General features: G+C 31.2%; 3 protein-coding genes across 7 annotated transcripts; 1 reads left to right on the top strand and 2 right to left on the bottom strand.

The window, feature by feature from the left end:
- Positions 1-67: 67 nt before the first annotated feature.
- SOG1 (NAC (No Apical Meristem) domain transcriptional regulator superfamily protein) lies at positions 68-5,600 on the bottom strand. Of its 2 annotated transcripts, none has more exons than XM_012226635.4 (6): positions 5,389-5,600; positions 3,966-4,098; positions 1,910-2,096; positions 1,329-1,831; positions 571-972; positions 68-470 (listed from the first exon to the last, which is right to left on the bottom strand). In XM_012226635.4, the coding sequence occupies exons 1-6, from the start codon at positions 5,394-5,396 to the stop codon at positions 417-419; spliced, it is 1,287 nt and encodes a 428-aa protein (XP_012082025.1). In that variant the 5' UTR covers positions 5,397-5,600; the 3' UTR covers positions 68-416. The 2 variants fall into 2 exon arrangements, with proteins under 2 accessions (XP_012082025.1, XP_089571495.1); XM_089715369.1 differs by lacking the exon at positions 5,389-5,600 and adding an exon at positions 3,311-3,869 and having other exon boundaries at positions 3,966-4,100.
- A 7,334-nt stretch (positions 5,601-12,934) lies between these two features.
- On the top strand, positions 12,935-17,127 carry LOC105641976 (leucoanthocyanidin reductase). Its single transcript, XM_012226634.3, has 5 exons — positions 12,935-13,285; positions 13,362-13,502; positions 13,769-14,006; positions 16,160-16,363; positions 16,476-17,127. Exons 1-5 carry the CDS (start codon positions 13,088-13,090, stop codon positions 16,763-16,765), a joined length of 1,071 nt encoding a protein of 356 aa, XP_012082024.1. The 5' UTR covers positions 12,935-13,087; the 3' UTR covers positions 16,766-17,127.
- Positions 17,128-17,348: 221 nt separating this feature from the next.
- Positions 17,349-25,276, bottom strand: LOC105641975 (Transmembrane Fragile-X-F-associated protein). Of its 4 annotated transcripts, XM_012226632.3 has the most exons (14): positions 24,916-25,275; positions 23,733-23,823; positions 23,536-23,620; positions 23,084-23,153; positions 21,250-21,319; positions 20,567-20,636; positions 19,904-19,949; positions 19,541-19,790; positions 19,237-19,442; positions 19,036-19,110; positions 18,691-18,751; positions 18,519-18,599; positions 18,352-18,431; positions 17,349-17,892 (listed from the first exon to the last, which is right to left on the bottom strand). In XM_012226632.3, the coding sequence occupies exons 1-14, from the start codon at positions 25,053-25,055 to the stop codon at positions 17,814-17,816; spliced, it is 1,404 nt and encodes a 467-aa protein (XP_012082022.1). In that variant the 5' UTR covers positions 25,056-25,275; the 3' UTR covers positions 17,349-17,813. The 4 variants fall into 4 exon arrangements, 3 of the variants coding, with proteins under 3 accessions (XP_012082022.1, XP_012082023.1, XP_020538107.1); XR_002285353.3 differs by lacking the exon at positions 17,349-17,892 and having other exon boundaries at positions 18,683-18,751; positions 24,916-25,276; XM_020682448.2 differs by lacking the exons at positions 17,349-17,892; positions 18,352-18,431 and having other exon boundaries at positions 18,518-18,599; positions 18,683-18,751; positions 24,916-25,276.
- Positions 25,277-25,485: the final 209 nt, after the last annotated feature.

Below are 25,485 nucleotides of genomic sequence, written 5' to 3'. Positions count from 1 at the left end.
AATTGTTTTCAATGATGAGAAATTACAATTTTTGGGGAAAAATAGAGATAAAAACGAAGCCTCATCAAAAACAAAAAATAAATCCATTATAGCCATTAGTAAGAACATAATAATACTTTAGTTTCTAATATATGCAACATAAAATCCATTAGCCTTTAAGCTGTGGAACATTAGTACAAGATGATCAGTCAAAACAGTAACAGACCGTATCCTTGATCTATTCTCACTTCTCAGGCATTAGCATTAGCATGATTAAATATTCGGTTGCAAGAATCATAACTTCGACACCAACCCGATTACAGATCAAATCATCCTGCATCTGTAGTTCCAAAAACCCAACTGAACTGGCGAAGCATCCAAAAAGTAAGTGCACAAAATCATGTTTCAATTGTTGAAGCCATCCAAAAGTACTTGGTCTATATCTTCTTACCCCCACCCCATGAAAGAAAGCTTTCCTGCGATCCAAATTCCTACAAAAGCATTCAATACATTATTGCTAAACTAAATAAAGAAGTAATAACAGAATATGTCTAATGCGGAAAGCAACATAAAATAGTGCAGATGACATACAAGCTGACTTAGTCTGAACTCAGGAGGTGTGTCCAGTTCTATGTTAGCTGGATCAAGAACAAGATTTTGGCATTCCTCTAGATCCTTCTTTAAATTCTCTGGTCCTAACTGGGAATAATCAGAAAGACGGGGTTTGCCATTGCCTGCTCTGTTCCCGTCTCCATACCTGTCAGGAGATTGGCTTTGAAGGAGCTCGTCACACAAAGATAGCCCTTCCACCAGCTGTTGTGAATCAAAGAGATTCTGCGACTCACTGTCCCACCATTTTGTATCTTCCTCAATATTGTTATCATTATTATCTACCATTTGATCAGAATGATCTTCTGGCTTGAGTTTGTCATCAGAGTTGGTGTTTTCATGTTCAGGTGGAACCTGAACTTCTAGAAATTCCATCTCAGGATGCTTAAAAGAACACAGAAACCAAAACACAAATGTCAATACCTCCTTTTGAATGAGCACTTGATTTAAATGGAATTTAATCTTTGGAACTAACTCATTGCATATTCTTTGTCAATCAAAGCATAACATATACCTACTAAATAGCCCTTGCATCACAGGGGAATGGCTATAAACTGTATATTTTAGTCAATAAAAGGAATTTAAAAAAAGAAAGAAAGAAAAGAAAATTGTGAATAAGCTCTGATATTTATATAGTTCAAATAGGGATTTGCTCATGACGCCAAGGGTAGGGAAAAAATTGAAATGTAATTTTAGGCTATGATCATTGGGAAGAAAATAAAAGAGAAAATAGACTTTACCTGAGTGAAAGGATCCGCAGAAATATTAGTAACAACATTCGCTTTTCCAAAGTCAGAATCTAGACATCGCTTTTCATTGCGAGGAGGTTCAGGAGTGACAGACTTGGGAGTGACTGGATCTTCTTTTACGATCATATCAGTATTTTCAGACAAGCCATCTTCAGCTTTATCACCCTTGTTTGTCTGCTGTTGCTGATGAAATATCTTGGAAACTACATATTCCCCATCCCTCTCATCCTCACCTATGCCCAAGTGATACTGATGCATCACCCAATTTGTTTTCTCTGCTTTGCCTCCTCTTGTTGAACTCATGTAAAGAACCATTATTTTCTTGCACCCCTTTTGAACTCCATCCACCATTACTGATTTAGTCCTACCAGTCTTATGCCAGCGGACATCTCCTAAATTATCACCCAGAATCTTTCTGCGCTTTCGAGTCCCAGTATTGTAAGCCTTGATTGCTCTATGAAAGAAATGAGATACGCTCCCATCTTGCCTAACACCTGAAAATTTAAAATTGAAAACTAGAACTAAAGATTATAAGGGGTCAAATTACAAAACCAAGTTGAACTCTTTCTAACCTGGTAGATTTTGAGGATGGGTATAGCAGATTCCATCATCATTGTAAACAGTTGGAATGAACTCATCAATGAAAGGATGAGGTTCTAAACCTCCAATACCAACTTTTGCAAGTAAATGCCAAATAATTTCTTGATCAGTTGGATCAAATTTCACACCTCTAGGTAATCCAGGCCACTTTTGAGTAACCTACAAACAAGAAGGATTCAATACGAAATGAACAACAAAACCATTTCATTTACAACATTGAGCTACATTATCTTCTAGAAAAAATAGCAAAATTCTCAAACGCATGTTTCTAAATACTTATGTTGGTTAGTTTATGGGTTTTAACTTACATTTTAGATAGCTTTAAGAAATGTGATGCCCAATTATATGATTCCCAGGATGCAAATTTACGATTATTGTGTTGTTGTATCCTTTGGATTATGCAGATATTTTGGTAAAATAACCATTAAAAACTTTCAATTCTTATATACTTGTTGAACGTGCCTCTTATTATAAAAGGTGACTGATGTTAAAGAAATGCAATTCTGCTAATTTTTTCACTAAGTATACCAAACTTAGGATAATTACCATATATGTACGGTATACAAACCTCTAGTATCTACATGTACAAATATACATCCATTCAGTTCAATAGTAAATTAGTTATAACGCAATTCAAAATTTATGTGCTATTATGTGTTCTTATTTCTACTAAATGTCTACCCATCCTCCCATGGCCAAGCAGAAAACTTAGAAACACATTCTTCCAGGATTATGGTTTAGAACTCTTTAACATATTTTTATTTTTGTCTGGATTCCAAGAATATTGATGATAATATATTGTTTTATTTTGTTATTATGAATACTTGTCTTATGCAGCATTATGTGTCTTCATTTGTTTATTGCATGCCTTAAGTTTCTCAGGCGCATGCCTGGCATTTTGTGTAGCCTCTAGAACCCCTTTGTGCCTCAATGCACCTTGAGCTTGAAATAGCTAACTATGATTCTTTGATATTAGTTTCTTTTTTTATCTTTCAACAAATCTGATTGTACTTTTGGTTGAAATTGAAATAACCAAAATAAGAGTTTTACCAATGACATGAAATTCCATAAATTCACTTCTTGTACCACACTTTATTAATGTCATAACTCATAATATAGTCTGTAAAATATGAGAATTTTAGAAGAATATAGATAAGAGTATAAGGGACCATATGCAACAATTAATGAGTTATATTTACAAAGAACGTACAGTAGAAGATAAATCAGATGCATTCAGCTAAGTTTTTGGCAACTCTATTCTAAGAATGAATGTACTGTTATAGCAGAAAAGAGAAACTACAACCATTATGATTAATAGTGAACACATTTTATTTTGAAATAGATTTAACAACAGGGGCACATTATTATCTCACATTCCAAGTGGCCATGAATTAAGCTTCCCCTCCATAATCTCAGTAATAGCATCATCCCACCTTGACTTGAAATATGAGATTAATGTTAATCTCAAATCATTGCATAAACCAACCACAAAAATCTCAAGTTACAGCCCATATTTGTCCCACATGCTGTGAACCAAACAGATACTCCAAAATTTCAAGTCATTAATTGAGAGGAGAGGAAGGACTAGGAAAGAATGAATAATGCAGCTAGTAAAAGCTTCAGCTTCTCCTAGTAAAGTTCAAAAATAAGTATAATGAAACAGTATCAACTGTTACTTTTTAGTTGGATGCTCACCCGAAATGCTGGATTAACGCCAAAAGGATGAATAGAAGTTCATACAATCATTTTCAATTTTGTAATCCTACAGTTAGTGTTTATGCATGATCCAAATACAACCAATAATCAATTAAATTGATATGCATATTTCTCACTGACAGATATTTGAGTGATGTTCCAATATCAAACAATAGCAACATCAAGTCCTACTCCCCAGTCGTAAGACTACCAGAAAAGATAAAACAAGACAGAACTCTGCACCCAAAATTACAAAACAACTAGTCTGCATAATTATAGAATAAACAAAGATAAATAAATGAATCAAAGATAAATAGAAGTTAGAAAACACACATCACTATTGTCAATAACATGTTGGCAATTCGGACAAGCTTTAGACGGATTGCTCTCCCATTTCACCTTTTCAGGATCAGATGCACTCTTAATTTTTGTTGCAAATCTATTACCATCCACCAGCCATGATGGTCTACAAAATTTATAAGACGTATTAGTAAATTGAGCAACATAGACACATAATATAATGATCCTTAAATCTGATGTTCAAAGTTACTATAATCATACGTCTCTTTAGTCTTAGTTGCAATGAGGTATATCTAATGAAATAATCAGACATAAGAGATTGAGAAGAGTCAAGAGATCATGTAAGTGAAGCCTGTTATGCATAGAGTCAGATTCAAATTACCTATAAACATCAATGTAAATATTTATACAAATTCAGAACAACAAAATCACCTTTAATTTCACTTCTTAGCACCAAAATACATGTTCATGGAGAGGGCCTAACTTGGAAATGTCAAAATGAAAAGAAAGCAACATATATTACAATTGTTCATAACTTATAAGACTAGACTACCGGTAACTATGAGCAAGGTGCGTTCCTCATGCCATTGATTCTAACTACGACCATATTCTTCAAATGCCAGTGAAAAAAGTGACTCAATTTTTATATTCAATTATTAAATGCATTATCTGTCAAAGTCATTATTTAAGCTTAAAACATCAATACCAACAAGAATGAATAAGAGGTGGTAATTAATTCCAAGTTATCTATGTGACCACGTGTAAGGCACAAACAAAGGCTTAAAAGCGCAAACTTCTAACTAAAAATTAAGATAACTGTCAACGTACCCAAAAAAAGGCAAGTAACAACAGGAGATATGCCATATTAGAGCAGTTCAACAAGAGAATTATTACAACATCAATACAGGAAAATAGCAAAATTCACACTACTGAATTATTGCTTATGCGCACAATGACATTAGCTCAACTTTCAGTACCTACAATAATTCAAATTTGAAATGATACGACCGTTCGCACGAACACTACTTCTCCAACATGTATTCTTCAGTAAAAGTAAGAACCCAATTCATGTGATACCCAATGCAGAGAAAAAAAATCAACTGAACAATAAATTACCCGCTAAATGCTAACAACTGAAACTTACTTTCCCGCAAAAATAAACAACCAGAATCAACACAAAATGTTAGTGCCCACTGCAACCTCACCTAGGTTAAATCAAATGAGTGAAAGTTACCTCAACGTGTAAATTTTATAGGCAACTACCCAAATGATCTTTCATGCCAAACTTGAAAAGCAGAACAATAAATATCAGCTGAAAGACAAAGGTAACTATAAAGGGACCTCTTTGTTGAAATTTAAAGAAATCCAACACAGCAATAAGGATACCCAATACAATGGTTCAATGTGATTCTTCTATATTGAATAAGAAAAGGCAAAGAGAGATTGAGATTCTTACCCAGACATTAGAGAATGAAAAAAAAAAATTGATGATTGATCAAAAAATCGAAAGATTCCAAATAGCTAACACGAAAATCCTCCCCTGCGTCGGTTCTTGGAGAGTCAATGGCTTCTTCTACTATAGCAGATATGAAAAGGAGAAAAGAAAAGACATTTACTTTTTGACTCTTATTGATTCCATTTTGAAATTTGAAACCGTGTTTTACTGTTCTTTTTCTGTGATTTAAAAGGAGGGAAATCGGAAATTACATAGAAAACAAAAAATTATAACTTTATTCTATTTTTTAAGGGAAAAAACAAAAAGAAATTCTCCCATTTTGTACTGTCTAGAAATTCTGCCATAGACTTCTTTTGTTTATTATCTACGTCATCGACGGTCAATTATTCGGCTGAGTTTAATAGGCACGCGTTTTCGAGTTAACTTCGCCAGCTGCGTCAAAATCCAACGGTTAGGATGGAATCTGATGGAGTAAATAATGGGACCCAACCAAAGTAATAAATAAACAGAAGACGTGCAAACTCACCCTTTTTTATTAGTATTTAATTTTAATTCATTATTCTTTTAAAAAGTAAATTAAATAACTTATGATAAAAAATTATATAAAAACCATATATTGCTACGCAAAGTCCATTGAAAGGTTTCTGGGCCTCCTGGCAAATGGAGCCATAAACTTGGATCAGAGCTTTCAGATAATTTGATATTTTATTTTTAAATTTAAGTCTAACTTATGAACAAGTCTCTAATCATTTACTTCTTGTCCCTTTTATGGATCAAAATTTTGAAAATTTAGAACCCATTATCAATTTCTAAATTATACTTATTTTTAATATTCTAATGGATCTTCTATTTCACTTTAATACAGTGAGCTTAATAAAAATAATCATAAATGAAAAAGAATATTACTAAATAAGACATTTTGTTCTTACAAAAGAAAAAGACATTTTGTTTATCTTGCAAATTACGTAGAGTTCATATTTTAAAAATTAAATTAAACAGAAATTATAATTTGTACTTTAAAGATAAATGTAAAAATAATTTTGCTAATAGTAGCGTACAAATTAACATTGTTATACGAACAAGACTGAGAGTATTGTACTCAAACTAACATTTTTATAGTCAATATTTATCAAATAAACATTCAATGTATTTAACTATTTATAATTATGTATGTACGTTTATTTAAAATGTACATATTATAGTTATGTATGTATATTTATTTAAAATATACAAACAATCAAAATGTAGAAAATTTAAAAAAATGCTAAAATTTTATGAAAAAGATAAATAGAATACCGATTATTTCAAGAAATTCTGAATCTTCACTTTGGTTCAGTTTTTATACAGATTCATAGATAGATTATTAAAAATATAAATACTATAACTACTTTAATTACTTATAAAAAATTAAAGAACTAAAAATAAATAGCAATAAAAAATATTTAAAATTTTCGATTTTCAGATTTTAGCAATGAATTATTGACTTTTTTTTTAAACAAATAAATTAGTGGCGGATTTATGCATTTCCCTTCTTTTTTTTTTTAATATTAGCATCAGAACAGCAACGACATGCGGAAATAAAATAACAACAAACCAAATAATCAATTAGTGACGAATTAAGCATCTGTCGGTAATAGTGATAAATTAATTTTTCTGCCATTAGACCTTTTTCCAACAAGTTTTTTGCTATGACTTTTCTCACTATGGTGACGATCCAACCAGTGTTTTAGCTTCTTTTTCATTTTCTTTTCTCTCTTCTTATCACTTTTATTTATTTTTAAATAATCCACTTAAATAAAAAAAATATTTAAAAAAGATCAAAATGAATTTCTTTCCTTACCCAAGAAGAGATGAAATAGATAAAGTGAATGAAAAAGGATAGCTCTATCCACAACTAATCATATACTATATCCGATTTCTTTCAACATTGTTGGGGTCTTAAATGAACTTTTTTTTCATTTTCTTTTATCTTCTATATACTTTTACTTTGTTGTGGGCTTTAATTTTTTTTTTATATATATAAATTCTTAATTTAAGTAAATTTATAAATAAATTCTTCTTGGAGTTAATTATTTTTCAACTAATATATTAGTCAATTATTTTCAACTAAAACATTAACAATTATGGTAATTATGTTATTTTTATACTATAATAAAATACAGTATACTTCCCTTATATTGTTAGATCAATGAAGAATAAGATTTTTTTTTTTTAAAAAGTTTAGTTTTAGTGTATTGAATTTCAGAAATTAATTTTTAAAAATAATTATTTTTTATTTGTATAAAATATTAGTGCTATTAAATAAAAGCTAAAAATAAAAAATATAAACATTTAATAAGTTAACAAGTTAAAAATTGTAAGATTTTTTTATAAAAAGTTTTTAACATTTATGTTTTACTTTTTCAATTTAAATACTTAATTACATGCTTTTTTATTCTTTTTTTAATTTAATTATTCCTTAAATATTATTTTCCATATCTATCTCCAAGTAGCGAAATAGTTACAGGCCAAAATTGTTAAAAAATACTCCATGAAAATATAAAGAACATAAAAAGTTTTTTTTTTTTTTTATGAAGTAACTATTAAAAAAATGTCTTAATTATGAACTTAATTAAATAATTAAAACAAAATTAATTTAATTAAAATTAAAATAATTCTTATTTGAATCCATTGCCCAGGTAATCTGTTTCATTTGAGTAGGCTTTTATAACACTTCAATTTCTTATCTACTTTCAATTTGGGATAATTAAAATAATTTGGGATAATTTCCTGATAAATTAATAATTAAATGAAAAAAAAATAATTTTATAAATATTTAATGCGAGTAAGGTACCTATTAAACCATCCGGTATCAGAAGCCCACTGGTCCGACTAATCCGGATTTGCGACGGACAGACCCACAAAAGGAGACAAAACGCTCTCTTCCGAGTGTTTAACTGATTAAAGAATAAGGGATCTATGTCATCCTATCTCACCCCTAGAGGATTAAGTTGAAAGTTTTTAGTATAGATTTTATATTTTTAAGTATTGTTCTTGTTTAGAACTTGTATCAGAATTAGGTTGCACGTCAAAATCTCAAACCTAAACAAATTACGTGCACTATTACATAGTACACTCTACAAAGAAATATAATACTTCCTCTGCTCCATTCAAAGTATCATAATTTTATATATTTCCAAAATTAGTAAAAAATACCAAAGTTTTTATTTTACGCTGAATTTTTCTTTTATTTAGTCTCTTAAATTTTTGAAAATTTTTTAAATTCATTATGAGGTAAATGAATCAAAATAAAACGATGAGTTACATAATAAGGATAATCCTCCATTTGATTTATTAAATTGATAAAAACTTTTATAATTGAGAAAATTCAAATTCAAAATCTCTCATTTCTTACACTAGTTAAAAGAGTAATCAACTCCTCTTAATTAGTTGTCCCGGCTGTTGGAAGGAAGTCATAGACAGCTTATGATTTTGGTTGTCACAATCTATGTTCTCCCACCAAACTAAAGGTACAAAAATTAAATATCATCCTGCAAGAAATTAGTCAATTCACCGATCACCTGTACACAAACCTTTTAATTTATTTTGTTGTTTTGATCTCAAGTCAAGTTACTTTCTACTTAATCATGTTTACATGCTAATTACGTTGGAATTTTGATGTTTAAATCTTCTATACCACCAAACTTTTAAAATATATATATATATTTTTTTTTAAAAAAAGGGTTTTGAACCTAACTAATATTATTTAAAAAATAATTTTACCTCCATCCTAGAAAATATATCCGTATATTAAAAAATAATAATAGACGTTTGAATAAATTAAAAAGATATTTATTAAAAATTAAATGAAAAAAAAAATTATAGATACTAAGGTATATGAAAAAAATTAATTATTTTTTCAAAACTAAAAGCAGCCTATAATTTTGGCATACTCTTTTCTTTTCTTTTTTTTTTTTTTTATGGAAAATTTTGGCATATTCTTAGGTAGTTAGTGTCTTTTCTCTTTTTTAGGTACAGTAGTTGAAGCTTGCTAATATAACGTGTTTTTATGATTTTTCTTTTTTCAGAATATTATTAAGACTCGAAATATTTTTTATTTATATGATGTTTTTATATCTTAATAATTCTTTTTTATTTTAAGCGTATTTCTTTTGTATTAGTAAAACATTTGAATTACATAATTTAATTTTTTTAATTAAAAAAAATCATATATATTGCACAAATTCATGATAGACGTTTTAGTTTTAAGATAAAGAAAAAAAATTATAATTAGTCATTAAGATTTTAAATAATTTATTTAAAAAACTTGCATTGGGGAAAAATATTCTTAAATTGTTTATTCAATTTTAAATTTAATGGTTTATATTTAAATATTTTTAATCCAATGGTCAAAACAACATTCTCTGTCAATATAAATGTATGTATATATCCACCGCGATGATCACGCTTTCATCTATGAGTTGCGTTTGACTGGATGGTTGGGTATCACAATTCACAAGAGGGAGTGTTCGCTGGCAAACAATTCTTACCTTTTTCTCTCTTCGACCAGGAAAACAAGCTTGTAAAGTAAATAAAATGTATTTGATATAATTTTATTTGTGATCTGAAATTCAAATATTTTCGTTCAAAAATTTAACCTTGGTCTGAGCTAAAATCAAAAAATAAATTTTTATTTTTAAAAATACATTTCATTATATTATTGTAACATTTTTTTTTATTCATAGAAAAGTTCAATAGTCCGAAATAATAATGCGGAACACACGACAGGAGTAACTCTCTTCTTAATTCATAAAAATTGGTGAAAATTTCATACTCTTGACGTAAGTGAAAAGACTAATCTAACCACACATGATTGGTTATATATGTAATTATTTTTACTGTGCGCAATTACTCATTTATGCAAATGAGATTAATATATTGTTATGATATGAGTCACGAGGCCTCCAATCCCTAATTAATAATTAAAAGTTTTGGAAAGGTAAAAATGAAGTACATCCTCATACCACTGCGTTTTAATTTGGTGTAACTACCCCATCAACCAACCAGTTGTTGTAAAAGAAGTTTCTTCTTACGTAAGAGTTTTTTCTTGGAGACTATTACATTGGCTTGGTGACGTAAGATTGATTTAGATACTATAGAATAGGATATAGAATTGCAAGAGTTTTTTTTTTTTTTTTTATCATCAACATATAAGGAGTAAATAAAAATGGTTGAAACTTCAATTCTTATAAATAGAGTATTTATAATAAATACTCAGCGAAAAATATTTTATCTTTTAATGGATGGATCCGATTAATACAACACCAAATTTAAAAAATTCAAATTGTCAATATAAGTGGGCTCAGATAACAATCTCAACGTCAAATCTAACCCTCTCATCTATCTCTCTCACTCTCATCAATTTATGCATGTGCATATATGCTTCAATCTCATTCTTCGCAGTCGTTGATAGCATCAGATCATAATACTGCCTTCACAATGAAGTCTCCTAAAAACTAGTCCCTCTAGATTTTTTTTTTTTCAGTCCAATCGACCAATGAAGTTTCAAATTACCAATCCGATTACTGCTCATTTCTTTGATTTGCTCTATGATCTCCACTAGAGTCCCAACCAAAGCCTTTCTTAGGCTTTAACTTGCTACTTTTGGAATCACTTAAGCTAGTTGCTTACGTGCTGGCTAAGAAACATTGAATAACCAAAACCCTTAAAATTGAACAGCTCTGGTTAGGATGACGCAATTATATATTTGACTAAATAGCAAAGACTACTTAAATAATTCGGTTATACCTCAAGGACAAAACGATAATATTCTTAAATCTTAAAGATTAAGAAAATAAACCAAAATGGATTCAAGGGGACCACTTCAATTCATTTATTTGATTTCTTTTCAAAAACTTTAATATATTCTTAATTGGGAGCTTAAGTGATGTTATGATGTCATAACTTTAGACTAATTCTTTCTTTGTAAATAATTGTTATGAATTATGATATCAACATGTGGTTATTTGGTTCTTTATGAAACGATTGGTCAAAACCTTAACTTACATGCATATTTCCGATTTTTTTTTTTTTTTTCCCTTTGCTTACAATGCATATGTATCTGATAGAAGAAATTCATAAAATCTTCTGGGTGTTACTAGACTAGTTCAAAATAAAGTACCACTCATCAAAGAACAAGTTTATTGTAATATTAATGCTCGAGATTCTCATTTGGTATTAAAACTTGATATTCTCGGTCGACATTTATGCTTTCATCTTGTGCTTAGAATAGGTAAAATACTATGGATACATGTATCCAACCTCACGATTTTATAGAAGGATTAAATAATTAATTGATCAAGAATAAAAGGATATTTTAATATATTGCTTAAAATAAAAAACAAAATAATTAATTGACTCAAATTAAGGATTAAATAATAATTTATAAATAATTAATAATTTCTTTCATTTTGGGGCTTAAAACTCACTATTCACAATCACGAGGTTGTTGTCTATCAGTCAAGATTTAGAAAATACAAATGATGAATAAATATATATACACACGTACTCCTACCTAAAAGTCAAGAGCGTCCGGTCAAAATCGAAAAATTTTTTTTCATCAATTTTGTTTAGGCTTCACCCTGTACTTCTTATATAAAATGTTACCGGCACCTCAAATTTTGCAGGTGCTAAACGTTAAAGAGTTTGATAAAAATTTATACTTATCCGGTAACAATAATTTTTAAAATTTTTAATTTTTATATGTAAAATATTATTTTGATATAAGATTAATATAACTTCTGAAACAATGTTACAATCATAATCACGAGTATAAATGAGAGAGGAAACAATTATAAAAAAAAATTACAAGTACAAACTCAGGATTTAAGTCATTTCACTTTATTGTTTTAACCATGTATCCATTAACTTAAAAATTGCCCCTCTTAATTTTATACCCTAGCTTGGCCACTTCAATTTTATTTTTATTTTTTAAATTTTATTTTATCCCCTTAATATTTAAAGTATGACAGTCACTAAATAATATGAAAATTTTTACCTACACCGGATGTATGAGACTATCCATACACCAACGATCAAATCAATTTAATAAAGACACGTCAATTAAGTGAGGATATTGTTAATAATTTATTGACTAAAAAAAAGAACAAAACATGTGTTGGTGTATATATGCTGGAAAGTAATTTTTCAAATGAAAAAAATTTACCCAGACTAGGTCCACGACGGACCTAATTAATGAAATTAAATACTTTTATTGAAATGATGGTATTTTTTACTATACACGTGAAATCGACAAGTATTTTTTCTATTTGGGCTCATTTATGGAGCAGAACAATAAAATTAAAAATTCTTCAAAAATTTTTCCTATTTATTATATTGAGCTATGAAAAAAAAAAAGAAATAATTAAAAATATAAATTATAGGTAACGGAACGCTTTTGAATGGTAGCTGAACCTGAAATGATAATAGTTGTTATTAGCATTTCCGTTATCCTATTAATCCCCTTTAATATCCTTCTCATTTTAGGCAGTGACAAAAGAGTCCAAAACCAAGAATCCCTCCCTATATATAACCTTAATGTTTCCAATACTTCTCTTCAGCCTAGTCAGCTTTTTGAAAGTCTTTCAAAGCCCTATTCGACCTCTGAAAACTTAAATTCTTGGTCCAGAATATATTTACATATTACACTTTGGTTTCAAGAATGACTATTTCAACTCCCTTCCCCAACACTTCAGTTCTCATCGCCGGTGGAACTGGTTTTATCGGCCAGTTTGTAGTTACGGCAAGTTTAGACTCCGGCCGGCAAACTTATGTTCTCATCCGGCCTACTCCAACAACTTCTCCTTCTAGGGAAAAACTTATCAAGTCTTTTCAAGAGAAAGGAGCCATAATCTTGCATGTATATATATGTATTTATATTTATTAATATTAATCAGTATTTTTTGCTAATTTATTTTCCATTGTTATTCTTTAAGGGATCGATTAATGAAAAGGAAAACATGAAGAAGTTACTGAAAGAGCATAAGATTGATGTAGTAATATCAGCTATAGGTGGTGAATGTATATTAGACCAGCTTGCTCTAGTTGAGGCTATCAACGCTGTTGGCACTGTTAAGGTAAGCCGATTAAATGTACGTTTTTTTATGAAAGAGATAGCCGATTAAATGTACGTTTTTTAGACTGGTCTATACGTGCACAGTCATAGATCACATTTATAAAAAAAATAAATTTTCACTAAAACAAATTTATTTCTTACCATTTTTACTGGAAAAAAATTTTAAATTTTGCTTATTTTAATTGATTTGGTCACATGTTGTCCACCACGAGTCTAATCCGTTGAATTCATTCAATAAATTAATAATAATTGAAATACGTGTTGCAGAGGTATTTGCCATCAGAATTTGGTCATGACGTGGATAGGGCTGATCCAGTGGAGCCAGGTCTAACAATGTACATAGAAAAGAGAAAAGTTAGACGCTTGATCGAGGAGTGCGGAATACCATACACGTACATTTGTTGCAATTCAATTGCTTCTTGGCCTTACTATACTAACCGACACCCTGCAGATGCCATCCCTCCATTGGATGAGTTTCAAATCTACGGTGATGGAAACACCAAAGGTACCTTGATTATGATTTTTTTTTTCTTAAACTTTTACATTTTTCCTTTAGCGTGGGCCATAAGAGCTCAGAAAATGAAGTCTTCCAAATATTTTTAGAAAATTTTCCTCCCGTTAAGACTATTTGTATTTATATTCAGTAGGATCTTAACTCATCAATTTCTCGAGTTGAGAAAGAATAATAAGAGAATTGAACTAGTTTGATTTCGTTCATCTTTAAAAAAAAAATCAAATTTTAAAATAATAAAATTTAAATTGGAAACAATTACACAAATATAAATATATAAAAATTCAACAGAATCGATTTTGTTAGATTAGATAATCTGATTAAATTAAATAATTTCGATTTGATTCAATTTTCAGTTAGAACTTACATATGCTTACACTAAAACAAGTTCAGAATATTTATAATGCTAGAACTGAAAGAAAAACAAGAGTAGGAAAGAAATTTGTAAAGTGAAAGTAATAATTTTTACTCCAACGAACTAAACTTTTTTCTCTTTAATTGTTAATTCTATAAACACGCATTTATGTCTTTTTCGCACAAAAACACGACAGCTAATAATTCCTTTTACGAGTACGGTTGACTCTGTTTTTTGTAGCCTAGACGACAAGTAGGTTTTGAGGTACGCAGTAGTAGCAATTAACAACAAATGTCGTTGTAAGCGTGTCCAACAACTTCCAATGTCTTTTAAATTTATTAGCATTTCTTTTAAATTTATTAAAACACCGATTATTATTCCACACTTTGCACATAAATATATAGATAAGTGATCTAATCATGAAATATATATATAAAAGAAGTTTAAGAGATAGACGTAGATAATATAAATTAAAAAAATTTCAAATAAATAATATTTTTTGAAAATAATGTTTATAATGTATGATATTTTCCCTCACATTTTATTAAAAAATAATCTATAATAAAGAAATTCATATAAACCACAAAGTTAAAGTGAATATTTAAAACATTCTTCTTATATTAAATGGATATGCTTGTGGTAGGTTAATAGTTCTTTTTTTTTTCTTTTTTTGGTAAGATGATTAATGCTATTATTAGTTAGTGTAGGTAGGATTAAAGTAATACTCCCTCTAGTGTAGTGCAATTATGTTTCTTAATTTTTAATAAAAAAGGCATTTAATTTAATTTGATTTATAACTTTAATTATTTTTTAATTTTCTCGATATTTATTTATTTATTTAAAACTAGACCTCTAGCTAATAGGACAATGTTTTCCATTGATCAAAAGCTTCCTCGCAATTTACAAGTAGCCGTCACTTTCTTTTTTCTTGACTTAAATTTGACTAATTGCAAAAATTTAAGGGGTAAAAAAAGAAAAAATAGGTGCTATGTCCTTGTCACGAGGCTGCTCTATTTTCTTTTTATGACCAAAATTTTTCAATTAATAATTTTATTCTTTTTGAAAACAACATTTTGTTGTACAAAAAATATTATTAACTTTTTAAAAAAAATTGTAATCAATGGGTAGGGTTGATGATGATGATTATTATTATTATTATTAGTTTATGAAATTAAAAATTAAGGCTTCCTACCTCTTTTAGTCAAACTCGTGAGCAAGTTGCAATTTCTATTCTAATTTTTTGGTATGTATAATTATAAATTATATTTCCACATTAGTGGGAGTGCTAATTAGAATATTGGGTGAGGAGGCAATAGACTTTAAGAGGGACAACAATAATCTATCCACTATAGTAGTGGATAGAAGTTACTGTCATGAAAGTGATGGAGATGAAAGTTTCGATGACTCTATACTGTGATACGGAGCCAAGAATTAAACTCAGAAGAGGTTAAAAAAGATTTCAAGAATTAAGAAGGGTGAAATTAAAAATATTTACTATTTTAAGGGGTAAAATAAAAAAATTTTAAAATTTTATGAGATAATTCTTAAAAAGAATTTTAGTTAGGGGGTTGCGGGCTACCCCTGACCTCCCCCGTACATAACATAGACTTATAAGTCACCATCTTGCATCAAATCAATTGGCTTATGCCAGGTCCATCGATGGTTCATTATAATTCTTCCATTATTATACATTTCATTTTTCAACAATTTCCATATGTAAATGCTATTTTTTTGTAAGAATAGTCGCGTCGGTGCTTAACAGTTAAACCAATATAACAAGTCTCTCTTGCAGCTTACTTTGTTGCTGGAAGTGACATTGGAAAATTTACAGTGAAAGCTGCTGATGATGTTCGAACCATAAACAAGTTGGTTCATTTCCGACCATCTTGCAATTTTTACAACATGAATGAACTTGCAGCTTTATGGGAAAAGAAAATTGGAAAAACACTTCCTAGAGCTACAATCACTGAAAATGATCTGCTTGCTGTAGCTGCAGGTTAATTTATCACTCTTAATTCTATCTTCACAGTAAAAAAAAAAAAAAAAAAATTAAAATTAACACTACCGAATTTCCTATTTGTGTTTTTGTTTTATTTTTCTTCGCGCAGAAAATCAAATTCCAGAGAGTATTGTTGCATCATTTACCCATGATATTTTCATCAGAGGTTGCCAAATCAATTTTTCAATTGATGGTCCTAATGATGTTGAATTGTCCAGTCTGTATCCTGACGAACCATATCGAACATTGGATGAATGTTTTGGAGAATTTCTTCTCAGATTAGACGGCAAGAAGGATGAAACTGTTGCTCCAAATGCAAATGAGAAGCCTGTGAACAAGAAAGCTAGAGATGAAACTGCTATGGTTGAACCACTCATAGTAACAGCAACCTGTGCCTAGCTTGCTTGTTTGTGTTACTGGTTGGGAAATAATATTTTATTTCCAAGAATTCAATTGGATTGTTATGATTTATTTTTGGAATGTGTATTTCTTAGTATGCGTCAGGGAAAAGAAAGTTTGTCTATGGTGACCTTAAGATTTAAAGTAAATAAATTGTAATCGATAGAATTTTAGCTGATCAAATGTGGTTCAGTAATCGAGCTCTTGAACCCGTAAGGAATTTTAGAGTTTTGTGGTTAGATTTAAATGGGTGAGAGCAAATGTTAAGAAATAAGAGAGCTATCCCACTGTAAGGGAAATGTAATTGCAATCTGAGATTACTAAATAATTCCGTTAATAAATAAGTTGCCTGTTGTTTTTCACATTAGCTTTCTGCTATCTTGAAATAGAAGCAATCAAGCAAATTGCTTGTCAGATGAATCTTTGAAGCAAAACTGATTTTCAGAACAGCGGTTTTACTAAATTTAACTTTTTTTTTGTTTCTTAAAAACCATTGTTTGTAATCGTCAAATACTGTAAATATAGTTTTATCAAATCCCAGCTCAATCCCAATATCAAAAAAGCATTTATTCAACAAACCACGTTAGACACAAAATGGTAACTATGCATTGTTAAAATTAAATTTCTTTTGAGTTTATGAATTGGGTTTTTCAGTTTCTGATAAGAGGCAAAACAATACAAGTTATGAGCCAATATCCTAATGGAGTGTACAACTAATGGAAGTGAGTACCAATCTCAGATTTCAGCGAAAGAATACAACTAATGACAGATATTTATGGAACAGACAGAATGTGCTATTGTAATACAAAACGTGTTGTTGAAAATATCAATGTTCTTGAACTGGAAATCACAGGAAGAATTTTCCCCGGACAATGGTTCAAACACTTGGTGACAATTTCACAAACTTGATAATGGTTTCCAAAGCTTGATGCGGTTCCCCTGTGCTATCAGATAACCCCACACAATTGTCATCTTCTCTTTGCATGCTTCATCCAAAAACATATAAGCAGCAAGGAAGCTTTCTAGCCATCTTGTGGATATAATTGAACTACACATCGTATACAGGCAGTCGCTCTTCGATTGTGACACGGCAGATAGGGCACTTCTTACACTTCTCACAGCAAGTGCTGGAATTGACAAATGTATCAGCAAAAGGATCCACACATATAACATTTAAATTTCACTAAGTTTCAAATGAAAACAAACAGGAAATCTTATATAACAGAAAAAAAAATGCATAAAGCGAGTGGGAAAATCACAGCCCTAGTTGCACAAGCAAGAACTTTTATCTTCCCTTGACGAACCCCTCACTTAGATAATAAAAAAAATGAATAGAGCGCATGGAAAAATCACAGCCCTAGTTGTGCAAGCAAGAACTTTGATCTTCCCTCGACCACCCTCTCACTCTGCCTATGACTAGTAAGGTCCAACATTTTTATTGGGAAGGCATATTATCGAATAGGATAGAATTCATGTACTAAAGATGGTTTCCCCTGAGGGAGACAAATATTTCAGAATATTTGCTAATCCACTAATGAATGTTGCAAAAGTGAGTATATTTGCAGTATAAGGGCAGATCTATGTACCTGCAAAGGACATGATGCCTGCACGGAAGCAGCACAACATTAATTTGATCCTCAAAGCAAACTCTGCATAGGATTTTTTCCTGGTGGATTCATTGGGTCAGTAAAACAGCACCAAAAGCATAGAAAAGAATAAAAATGAAAAACTAGCTCTTATGTTGGATTAATACATTTTGAAGTCTTTCACACTCCTGCTGGCTAAACTTTGTGATTTCTGTTTGCTCACCTAATGCAGCTTGCAATCTCCAAATCTGTTACCAAAATAATTAAAGATTTAAATTTCTTTAAAGTGAGTATGTAAAGCACAGAAATTTGCTGATGGAGAGAATGATACAAATAAACCTCCTCAACAAGTTCAGATTTAGGCATCTTCTTCACGACATCTGGTGAGAATGTATTATAGCTGAATAATAAGGATAAAAGGAGAATCAGACAGATAAAACTCATTCCTATCTTTTTAGTCTGAAAGTTACAAGCAAAAATGAAGCAAACAACACATTCAGTTGAAGCTCAATTGTGTGCAGGTGAACTATGCTTTGCATGGCAAGATTAGCAAGTACCATAAACAACTTCAAGAGAAACTATGATGTTCGTTTGTGCTCACTCATGCAGCCAAGCAAAGAGAAATGATCCTAACTTGATGAAAAAAATTCAAACTGAAAGTAAACAACAGTACATGAAACATACCCTGAACATCCAGGATAATACAGTCTTGCCTGCTCCTCTCTGCTTCCTTCATCAATTGACCACCAACCCATTAACCTGTTGATAAGAATGAAACCTAAGCAATAAGTACAGCTAGATAGCAGTAAGATTTTAATCATAATCCATGCAAGATAAGAAGAGATTACTAAAGGTCATCCAAGTTTTAACAACCAAAACCATTACCTTGATCCATGGTGCAAAAACCCAAGAAAATCACAAACTTTGGATGCAATAGTTAAGTATCTAGTAGAACCAGATCCACCACGTAGTAAAATAACGATTTTCTCTACCAATCTATAAATAGCAAACAAGACCCCAGCTCCTTGTATCAGCAAAAGTGGAGCGAAAAGAACCGGAAATGGAATATGTTCAGCATCAGGAGGTGTACCCTGAAATTGTGCAAAAGAAAGTGCATTTTGTATATGAGTTGAACTTGGGAGGAGGATTAAAAATTATCAATAAAGTCACTTTTGAGAGCTTCTAGCACCTCTAAGCGCATAAAAAGCATGATCTGGAAACCAATAAAAGGAATTTTCATAAAATGTCCGCCAATGTCCTGCAGATTGCATATTCTGTTGCTCTGATGCCGGTCTTCATCTGAAGAAACTACCAAGCCTCTATTCCACTCGATATATCTGATGGACATTGAAGAACCAGGCCCTCCAATATGTGAATGCCTATGAATTGCTGGATTGTACCACCTTGTACAAACAAGAAAGGCAAAGCATTCTGCAATTCTGCAATGAAAAACGTTTTTCAGCAAGTGCAGGAGCTGAAAACCGATATCAATATGCAAATCATCAAAGATTAATGTAATAATAATAATAATAATAATAATAATAATCATTACCCATAATTTATAAACAAGTCCCACCATCCAAGAGCTGCCACATCACCTGCATACCAAAGAAAAGGTGTCACCAGGGTGGAGTGGTATAGCTATGTACCTGGTGCAGCCCAAATGGTTGGTCAAACAATTTAACTCAAAAGAATAAAGATCAAAAGGTTTTTTATGCTATTGCTGCAGAGCTCAAAAGGTGCCGTCCCCAACTTTTGCATTTCACAGTTTTCCTCTTACTGCCCCTTCATTTTGAACAGGTATGAATTCATATCTATAGGATAATTTCCATCTTCAAAGTAATGTATATGTGCAACCACCCCGCCAACCCCCCCCCCCCCCCCCAACAACAAAAAGAAAAAAAAAAAAACAAAAACAAAAACAAAAAAACCTCAAAAAATTAAAAATGAAAACATGGTCAAGAATTGGACAAAAAGAACCAACAGGATAACCACCTCATGTCCAAAGTTCCAGCATCGAGTATTCCTTGGATTTCAAGGTAGTAATGTGTATTGAGTTGACATATATTGGATGAAAGAGACAATCATACAATGGAATTGATTATCCAATAAAACAAAGTTCAAAGAAATGAAAATTGGGAACAATTACAAAAAGTAAAAGCATGTGACTAGAATACAGAAAACTGTTGCTCAATAGAAATACAAAAAACTTTACCACATAGCTTAAGAAGAGTGAATATTGTTGCAGCCATGAAGAAGACCATAGATATTGCAACCCAAAAGTGCTAGAAACCAAAGATTAAAAATATGGTATCAACATTCATAGCAAGGATAAAAAAAACATTCATATTGCTAGCAAAGTATATTCCTGACAAAATTTCATAGAAACATGTCCCATCATAACAATCACAATTTTTTACCAGGCTAACTTTTAACATGTAGTTTCCCTTTGTTTTCTAGCTGGTAAAAGGGGAACAATAAAAAACTTTGGTGATTTCACACTTTGCAAGTTTGGTTATTTAGGAAAGATCTTGTGTTTATTTAAAAAGCTTAAAGGAATAGAGATTTGGCTGGACAATAAAAAAAATGTAAAAGTAAAATCGAAGAAGCAACTTAAACAAGAAATAGAAGATTTTGAGGCTGTTATTCATGCTGGTTAGGCATCCATGAACAGTAGAATATAAAAGTTTTTAGCTTCCCAACTAAACTTCCTAAAGCATCATACTTGAGGTTCCAATAGGCATCAGAATTAGTTTGATTGCACCTCCAAAGAAGCATAATTGCTCGAATTTGATTGATTGAGAAACTGATAATAAGCATCACTAGTACTGATTGCTTACCACAGTGTAGCATATACATCTCAAAACAATACTTAGATTAAGAGATTTCTTAACTTACAGGAAGAGTCTCCCATATTGCTTCATCACTCATGCTTTCTTCATCTCCAGGCATTAAAGCTCTACACATCCTATAGTTAAAAGAATATCAAAAGATGCTTAAAAAGCCATGAAAATCATTTGCTAAACTGAGTTTTACTCAGAAGTATGATTTAACCCAAGAATTCTATCCTTCCACGCAGAAGAGTTTAAGACTGTTCCCCTTCAAACAACCCCCTTTACGCTGGATGTTTCATGTAATGTAATGCAATATCATTTTGGATAATGATAACACCAAGCTTCTTTTACCACTTTTAGAACATTCATAACTAATTGGATCGTGTAAGATTTCAGGCTACAATAATAAGAACCAATGCTGTCAAAAACAAAAGGCATACTTAATGCGATAAGATCTCTTGTTGCTCAAGGCACTGGGTTCCATGCTGAATGCCCAATTCCTAGTTACATTGAAAGAATACATTCAAATTGAAAAAAACTAATCAAGGCTGAACTCACTGAATGTTGTGTCATCATATCAAGATTTTGTTTAAAAGTCAATTTCCACATCACCATATATACATCACAATCAACAGAAGAACATTAGTTGATATAAAATTATTGAAAGAAAAACAGGGGAAAAACAAAATTATATCTAATTTACTGATGATTTCTAAAATGAAAAATCATAACATTCATTCACTTTTCTTCTTTTTATTCACCTCCATTACCTTCCTTTTCTAGCATTTGTAAAGCTGGACGCCTAATAGAAACTTGAGGGCTATTTTGTTTCAGCAGTTGTGATTAGCTGTTGATGGTTAGTAACTAGTAGTTGGAGGGCCAAATACTAACAGCTAGAAGCATCAACTTTCAACAATTCAATTATAATTTTGAACCTCCAACTGCAGGATTAACCAAATACCCTTAGCATCAACTTTCAACAATTCAATTATAATTTTGAACCTCCAACTGCAGGATTAACCAAATACCCTTAGCCAATGGTTGGAACCCAAAAACCAAATGACGGCTCCCAACAGCACATCCAAATGGCCCCAAGGCATAGGCCTTGCCTTTTACTTTTCAGAATTAACATGTAATGCTTGCGATATTTTCCTCTCAAGCCCAAGATTTATAACTGAAATAACAGCTAAGCCTCCTGTAAGCAAAGTAACATAACCCAATCAAGTAGGACGTCTGCATTTGCATGGTCCAAGATTGATCCTGAAATTTTCTACAATAAAATTAGGTAGGTTGCTAGTATAGTTCCCTATCCATGAAACTGTTATTTACTGAAAAATTTTTCCCTTTTACCTAAGCTGAACAATTAAAGATTAAGAGCTTGTTGAAAGACAACTCTTCAATCTCAATAGTAAACTGAATTAACGCTTGCTTTTCCATTCCATATTTCAGAATTCATGCACAAGCTAGTAAAGCAGTAACTACTCTACTACTTAACATAACAAAACAATAAACACAGAAAAACAATAAAAATAACAACTTGTAACAGCTGACATAATAAGGAAAAATAAGTAAATAGTTTTAATCTTGCTTAACTGGTTGCACTATAGACTTGCTTGACTCAGCTGCCCTATATCTATAAAACGCATTTCATTTATGCCTATCCTTGTTGTTCCTTATATGAGACAAAGTGATATAACAAATTGGTGAACCGGTACAAAGAAGCAAAAATACACTGTAAGTGAAGTAGTGAACAATCTATAATTCAAATCAAAACAATTCACAGTATAAGATGTTAATTCTGTGCATTAGAAGAATGAAATTCACCAGTGTTTAGTGAAGCAAACAAAAAAAAAAAAAAAAAAAAAAAAAAAAAAAGAAAAAGAAAAACTTAATGATACCTTATATTATCAATCAAGATTGCTGCTTCAAATGCCAACAACGGGAGAAAAACAATCTTCAAGTTGACAACTACCACAAATTCAAGCCAATAAGCAAAATAAATTGACAAGGTTTGAACACATCAAATTACTCTAATCTTTTTCTCTCAAAAAAATAGTATTACTCAGAGCCGGAGGGAGGGGATGGCCACTGCTTCCCCTATCGCCAAAAGTTCATTTATTTTTGCCTTGAAGAAATTTTTTTTTTGCCCCCCACCTCCCCAAGTTTGATTCTTGCTCCGCCACTGGTATGAGGACACTTTGTGAAGCTCATTGGCAATAATGGAGAAAAATGGGTCATCTAAATAATTTGGCTCTTATTTACATGCTTGAATACAAACGGAAATGAAAGAAAAAGAATTCAAAAAAGATAATTATAATTCAGGGTGTGTTGTTATAGATTTTCCACTCACCATAACTGTTCTCTAGACGTATACAAAGGAGTAGCTCAAAAGCAATAAGCAATGGAGTTGCCAAGACAGCATGAGATGGTGCCCACTGTAAAGAAAAAGAATGTTATAATAGATCAAAAATCCAAATTCAGATTTCTGAAGAACAATATAATAAATTATCAACATGAGAAAGATGATAATAAATTAGAAACTCATACACGGCGATCATTAGGCATTGATGGAGCAGGTAAAGAAAATCGGCCACGTGCTACAACTGCATGAAATAGCCACAGAGGTGCAAAAATAAACCTGCATGATCAAACAAGACCACAAAACTAGTATTTATTAACTTAACAGATCATCACCTTGAAACAAGGATGCCATCAAAATGATTACAGCTGCAACTAATTTGCACAGAGAGATTACATTTTCTTGCTTTTCATTGGCCAGCTCACAAAGACAGTAAATATAAATTTTAAAGGGAAAAAGTTGGAAGAAAAGGATGGAAAGGAAAAAGACAGAGGCTTGTATTCAACTATGAGCACCAGCATTCATCCAAAAAAAGTTGTATGCAATGCAGTAAGTGGTTCGTGTAAACTCAAAACTTATGCTTTACTATGGTATCATAATTGCAAGAGTAAAAAGACCCTCCCCCACACCCCCCACCCCCACCCAAAAAAAAAAAAAAAACCTTGAAATGACAACCAATGTGGTTAATCAAGCACTATACATTTCAAATCCAAACACATTGGTGGTAAGCACATTAGCTAATTAAGTTTCATCTTGTCCCTTCTAAAATTCACAACTGACACCTGCTGTCAATATCAAGCCATTACTAACGAGGTATTTGGTGGATTAGAGCTAAATGTCTAGCAGGGATATCACATTACAGTTCTCCTGGGAATTGTATAGTGAGTACAATTTGTTTAGTTCAATCTGACCTAATAAAGTAAAAATTTTATTATGCTTGTCTTCAAACCGAAATATCAACATAAAAGATAATAATAAATTACTTGTAATAACAAAAGGAGTTTACATTGAAATACTTCCAGAATAAATTTTAATTTAGCATGACATTTTAGATAAAGAAAGCAACAATCAATAACGTTTCAGAATGCATAATCCCAGTGAGCATAGAAAGCCCTCAGTTTTATCAAAAACCCACAAATTTCTAGTTTCAAGCCGCAACAGTTTTTGTTACACTTTCCAAATTCAAAATAAATAAAATTGAAATTTCACGAGATGGGTATTCAACAAAATGCCACAAACAGAATAGAGTTTTGAGCTTTCTCCTTTAACAGCAAACCGAAATCAAAAAAATAAAAAATCCACTTTCTCAGCAATCAAACACTAATAGAAGAGGAGAAAAATAGAAATAAGTAAGCAAGAAAATAAACGGACCACCACGAGCAAGACACTGCACGGTCAAGCCTGAGAGCAAGCAACAGCGTGAATGAAAAAAGTAGGGAATGGGCTACGACGGCCAGTAAAGACTTAGCCACTCTCCTCCAGCTCATTATCACTGTTCTTTGAACCAACATGGCTAGCAAATTCCAATTGCAGAGAATTGAAATCCCCTCCAAATTTCTCTCTCCCTCACTTTGAATTTTCTGGAACTGGTTCTTCAGAAAGCAACTGTAGAAGGAAATATCAAACGGAAATTTCAAAGAGAGAGTGACATCAGAAACAGAGACATTTGTCCTTATGACTTCGCTTTCACGCTAAAGCAAACGATACAGAGTGCACTGTTATCTGTTAAAAAAATGATAAATAAAAATCTTTTATATAGCAGAGCAAGTTTTTCATGGACCAAATGGACCATAGTCTCCCAGAAAATTACATCTTTTCCATTGAATATTTACGGGGTTATTTGAGAATGACAAGGGCATTTTTGGGAAAAAAAGGTTTAGCGAGCGAAAGCAAAAGCCAGTTGTCGAAGTTGTCCACTTCGTAAATAATTTGGAGCATAAT

This window comes from Jatropha curcas, chromosome 10 (assembly GCF_041381405.1).
Source record: "Jatropha curcas cultivar XTBG-Jc1 chromosome 10, XTBG_Jcur_1.0, whole genome shotgun sequence".
NCBI lineage: Eukaryota > Viridiplantae > Streptophyta > Magnoliopsida > Malpighiales > Euphorbiaceae > Jatropha > Jatropha curcas.
The sequence above is the reverse complement of the archived record's forward strand: the minus strand, read 5'-3'. Positions and strand labels throughout refer to the sequence as shown.

What these genes read in the sequence shown, in the direction of transcription:
- SOG1 (XM_012226635.4), bottom strand. An exon ending in CCATCCTCAAAATCTACCAG is followed by an intron (nt 1,832 to 1,909) that starts GTTAGAAAGAGT and finishes TTAAATTTTCAG; the next exon opens with GTGTTAGGCAAGATGGGAGC. An exon ending in CTGCGGATCCTTTCACTCAG is followed by an intron (nt 973 to 1,328) that starts GTAAAGTCTATT and finishes TGTTCTTTTAAG; the next exon opens with CATCCTGAGATGGAATTTCT.
- LOC105641976 (XM_012226634.3), top strand. Translation starts at nt 13,088, where the DNA reads ATGACTATTTCAACTCCCTTCCCCAACACTTCAGTTCTCATCGCCGGT. An exon ending in AAGGAGCCATAATCTTGCAT is followed by an intron (nt 13,286 to 13,361) that starts GTATATATATGT and finishes TTATTCTTTAAG; the next exon opens with GGATCGATTAATGAAAAGGA. An exon ending in CGGTGATGGAAACACCAAAG is followed by an intron (nt 14,007 to 16,159) that starts GTACCTTGATTA and finishes TCTCTCTTGCAG; the next exon opens with CTTACTTTGTTGCTGGAAGT.
- LOC105641975 (XM_012226632.3), bottom strand. Translation starts at nt 25,055, where the DNA reads ATGTTGGTTCAAAGAACAGTGATAATGAGCTGGAGGAGAGTGGCTAAG. An exon ending in CAATGCCTAATGATCGCCGT is followed by an intron (nt 23,621 to 23,732) that starts GTATGAGTTTCT and finishes TTTTCTTTACAG; the next exon opens with TGGGCACCATCTCATGCTGT. An exon ending in CACTCTTCTTAAGCTATGTG is followed by an intron (nt 19,950 to 20,566) that starts GTAAAGTTTTTT and finishes TTTGGTATGCAG; the next exon opens with GTGATGTGGCAGCTCTTGGA.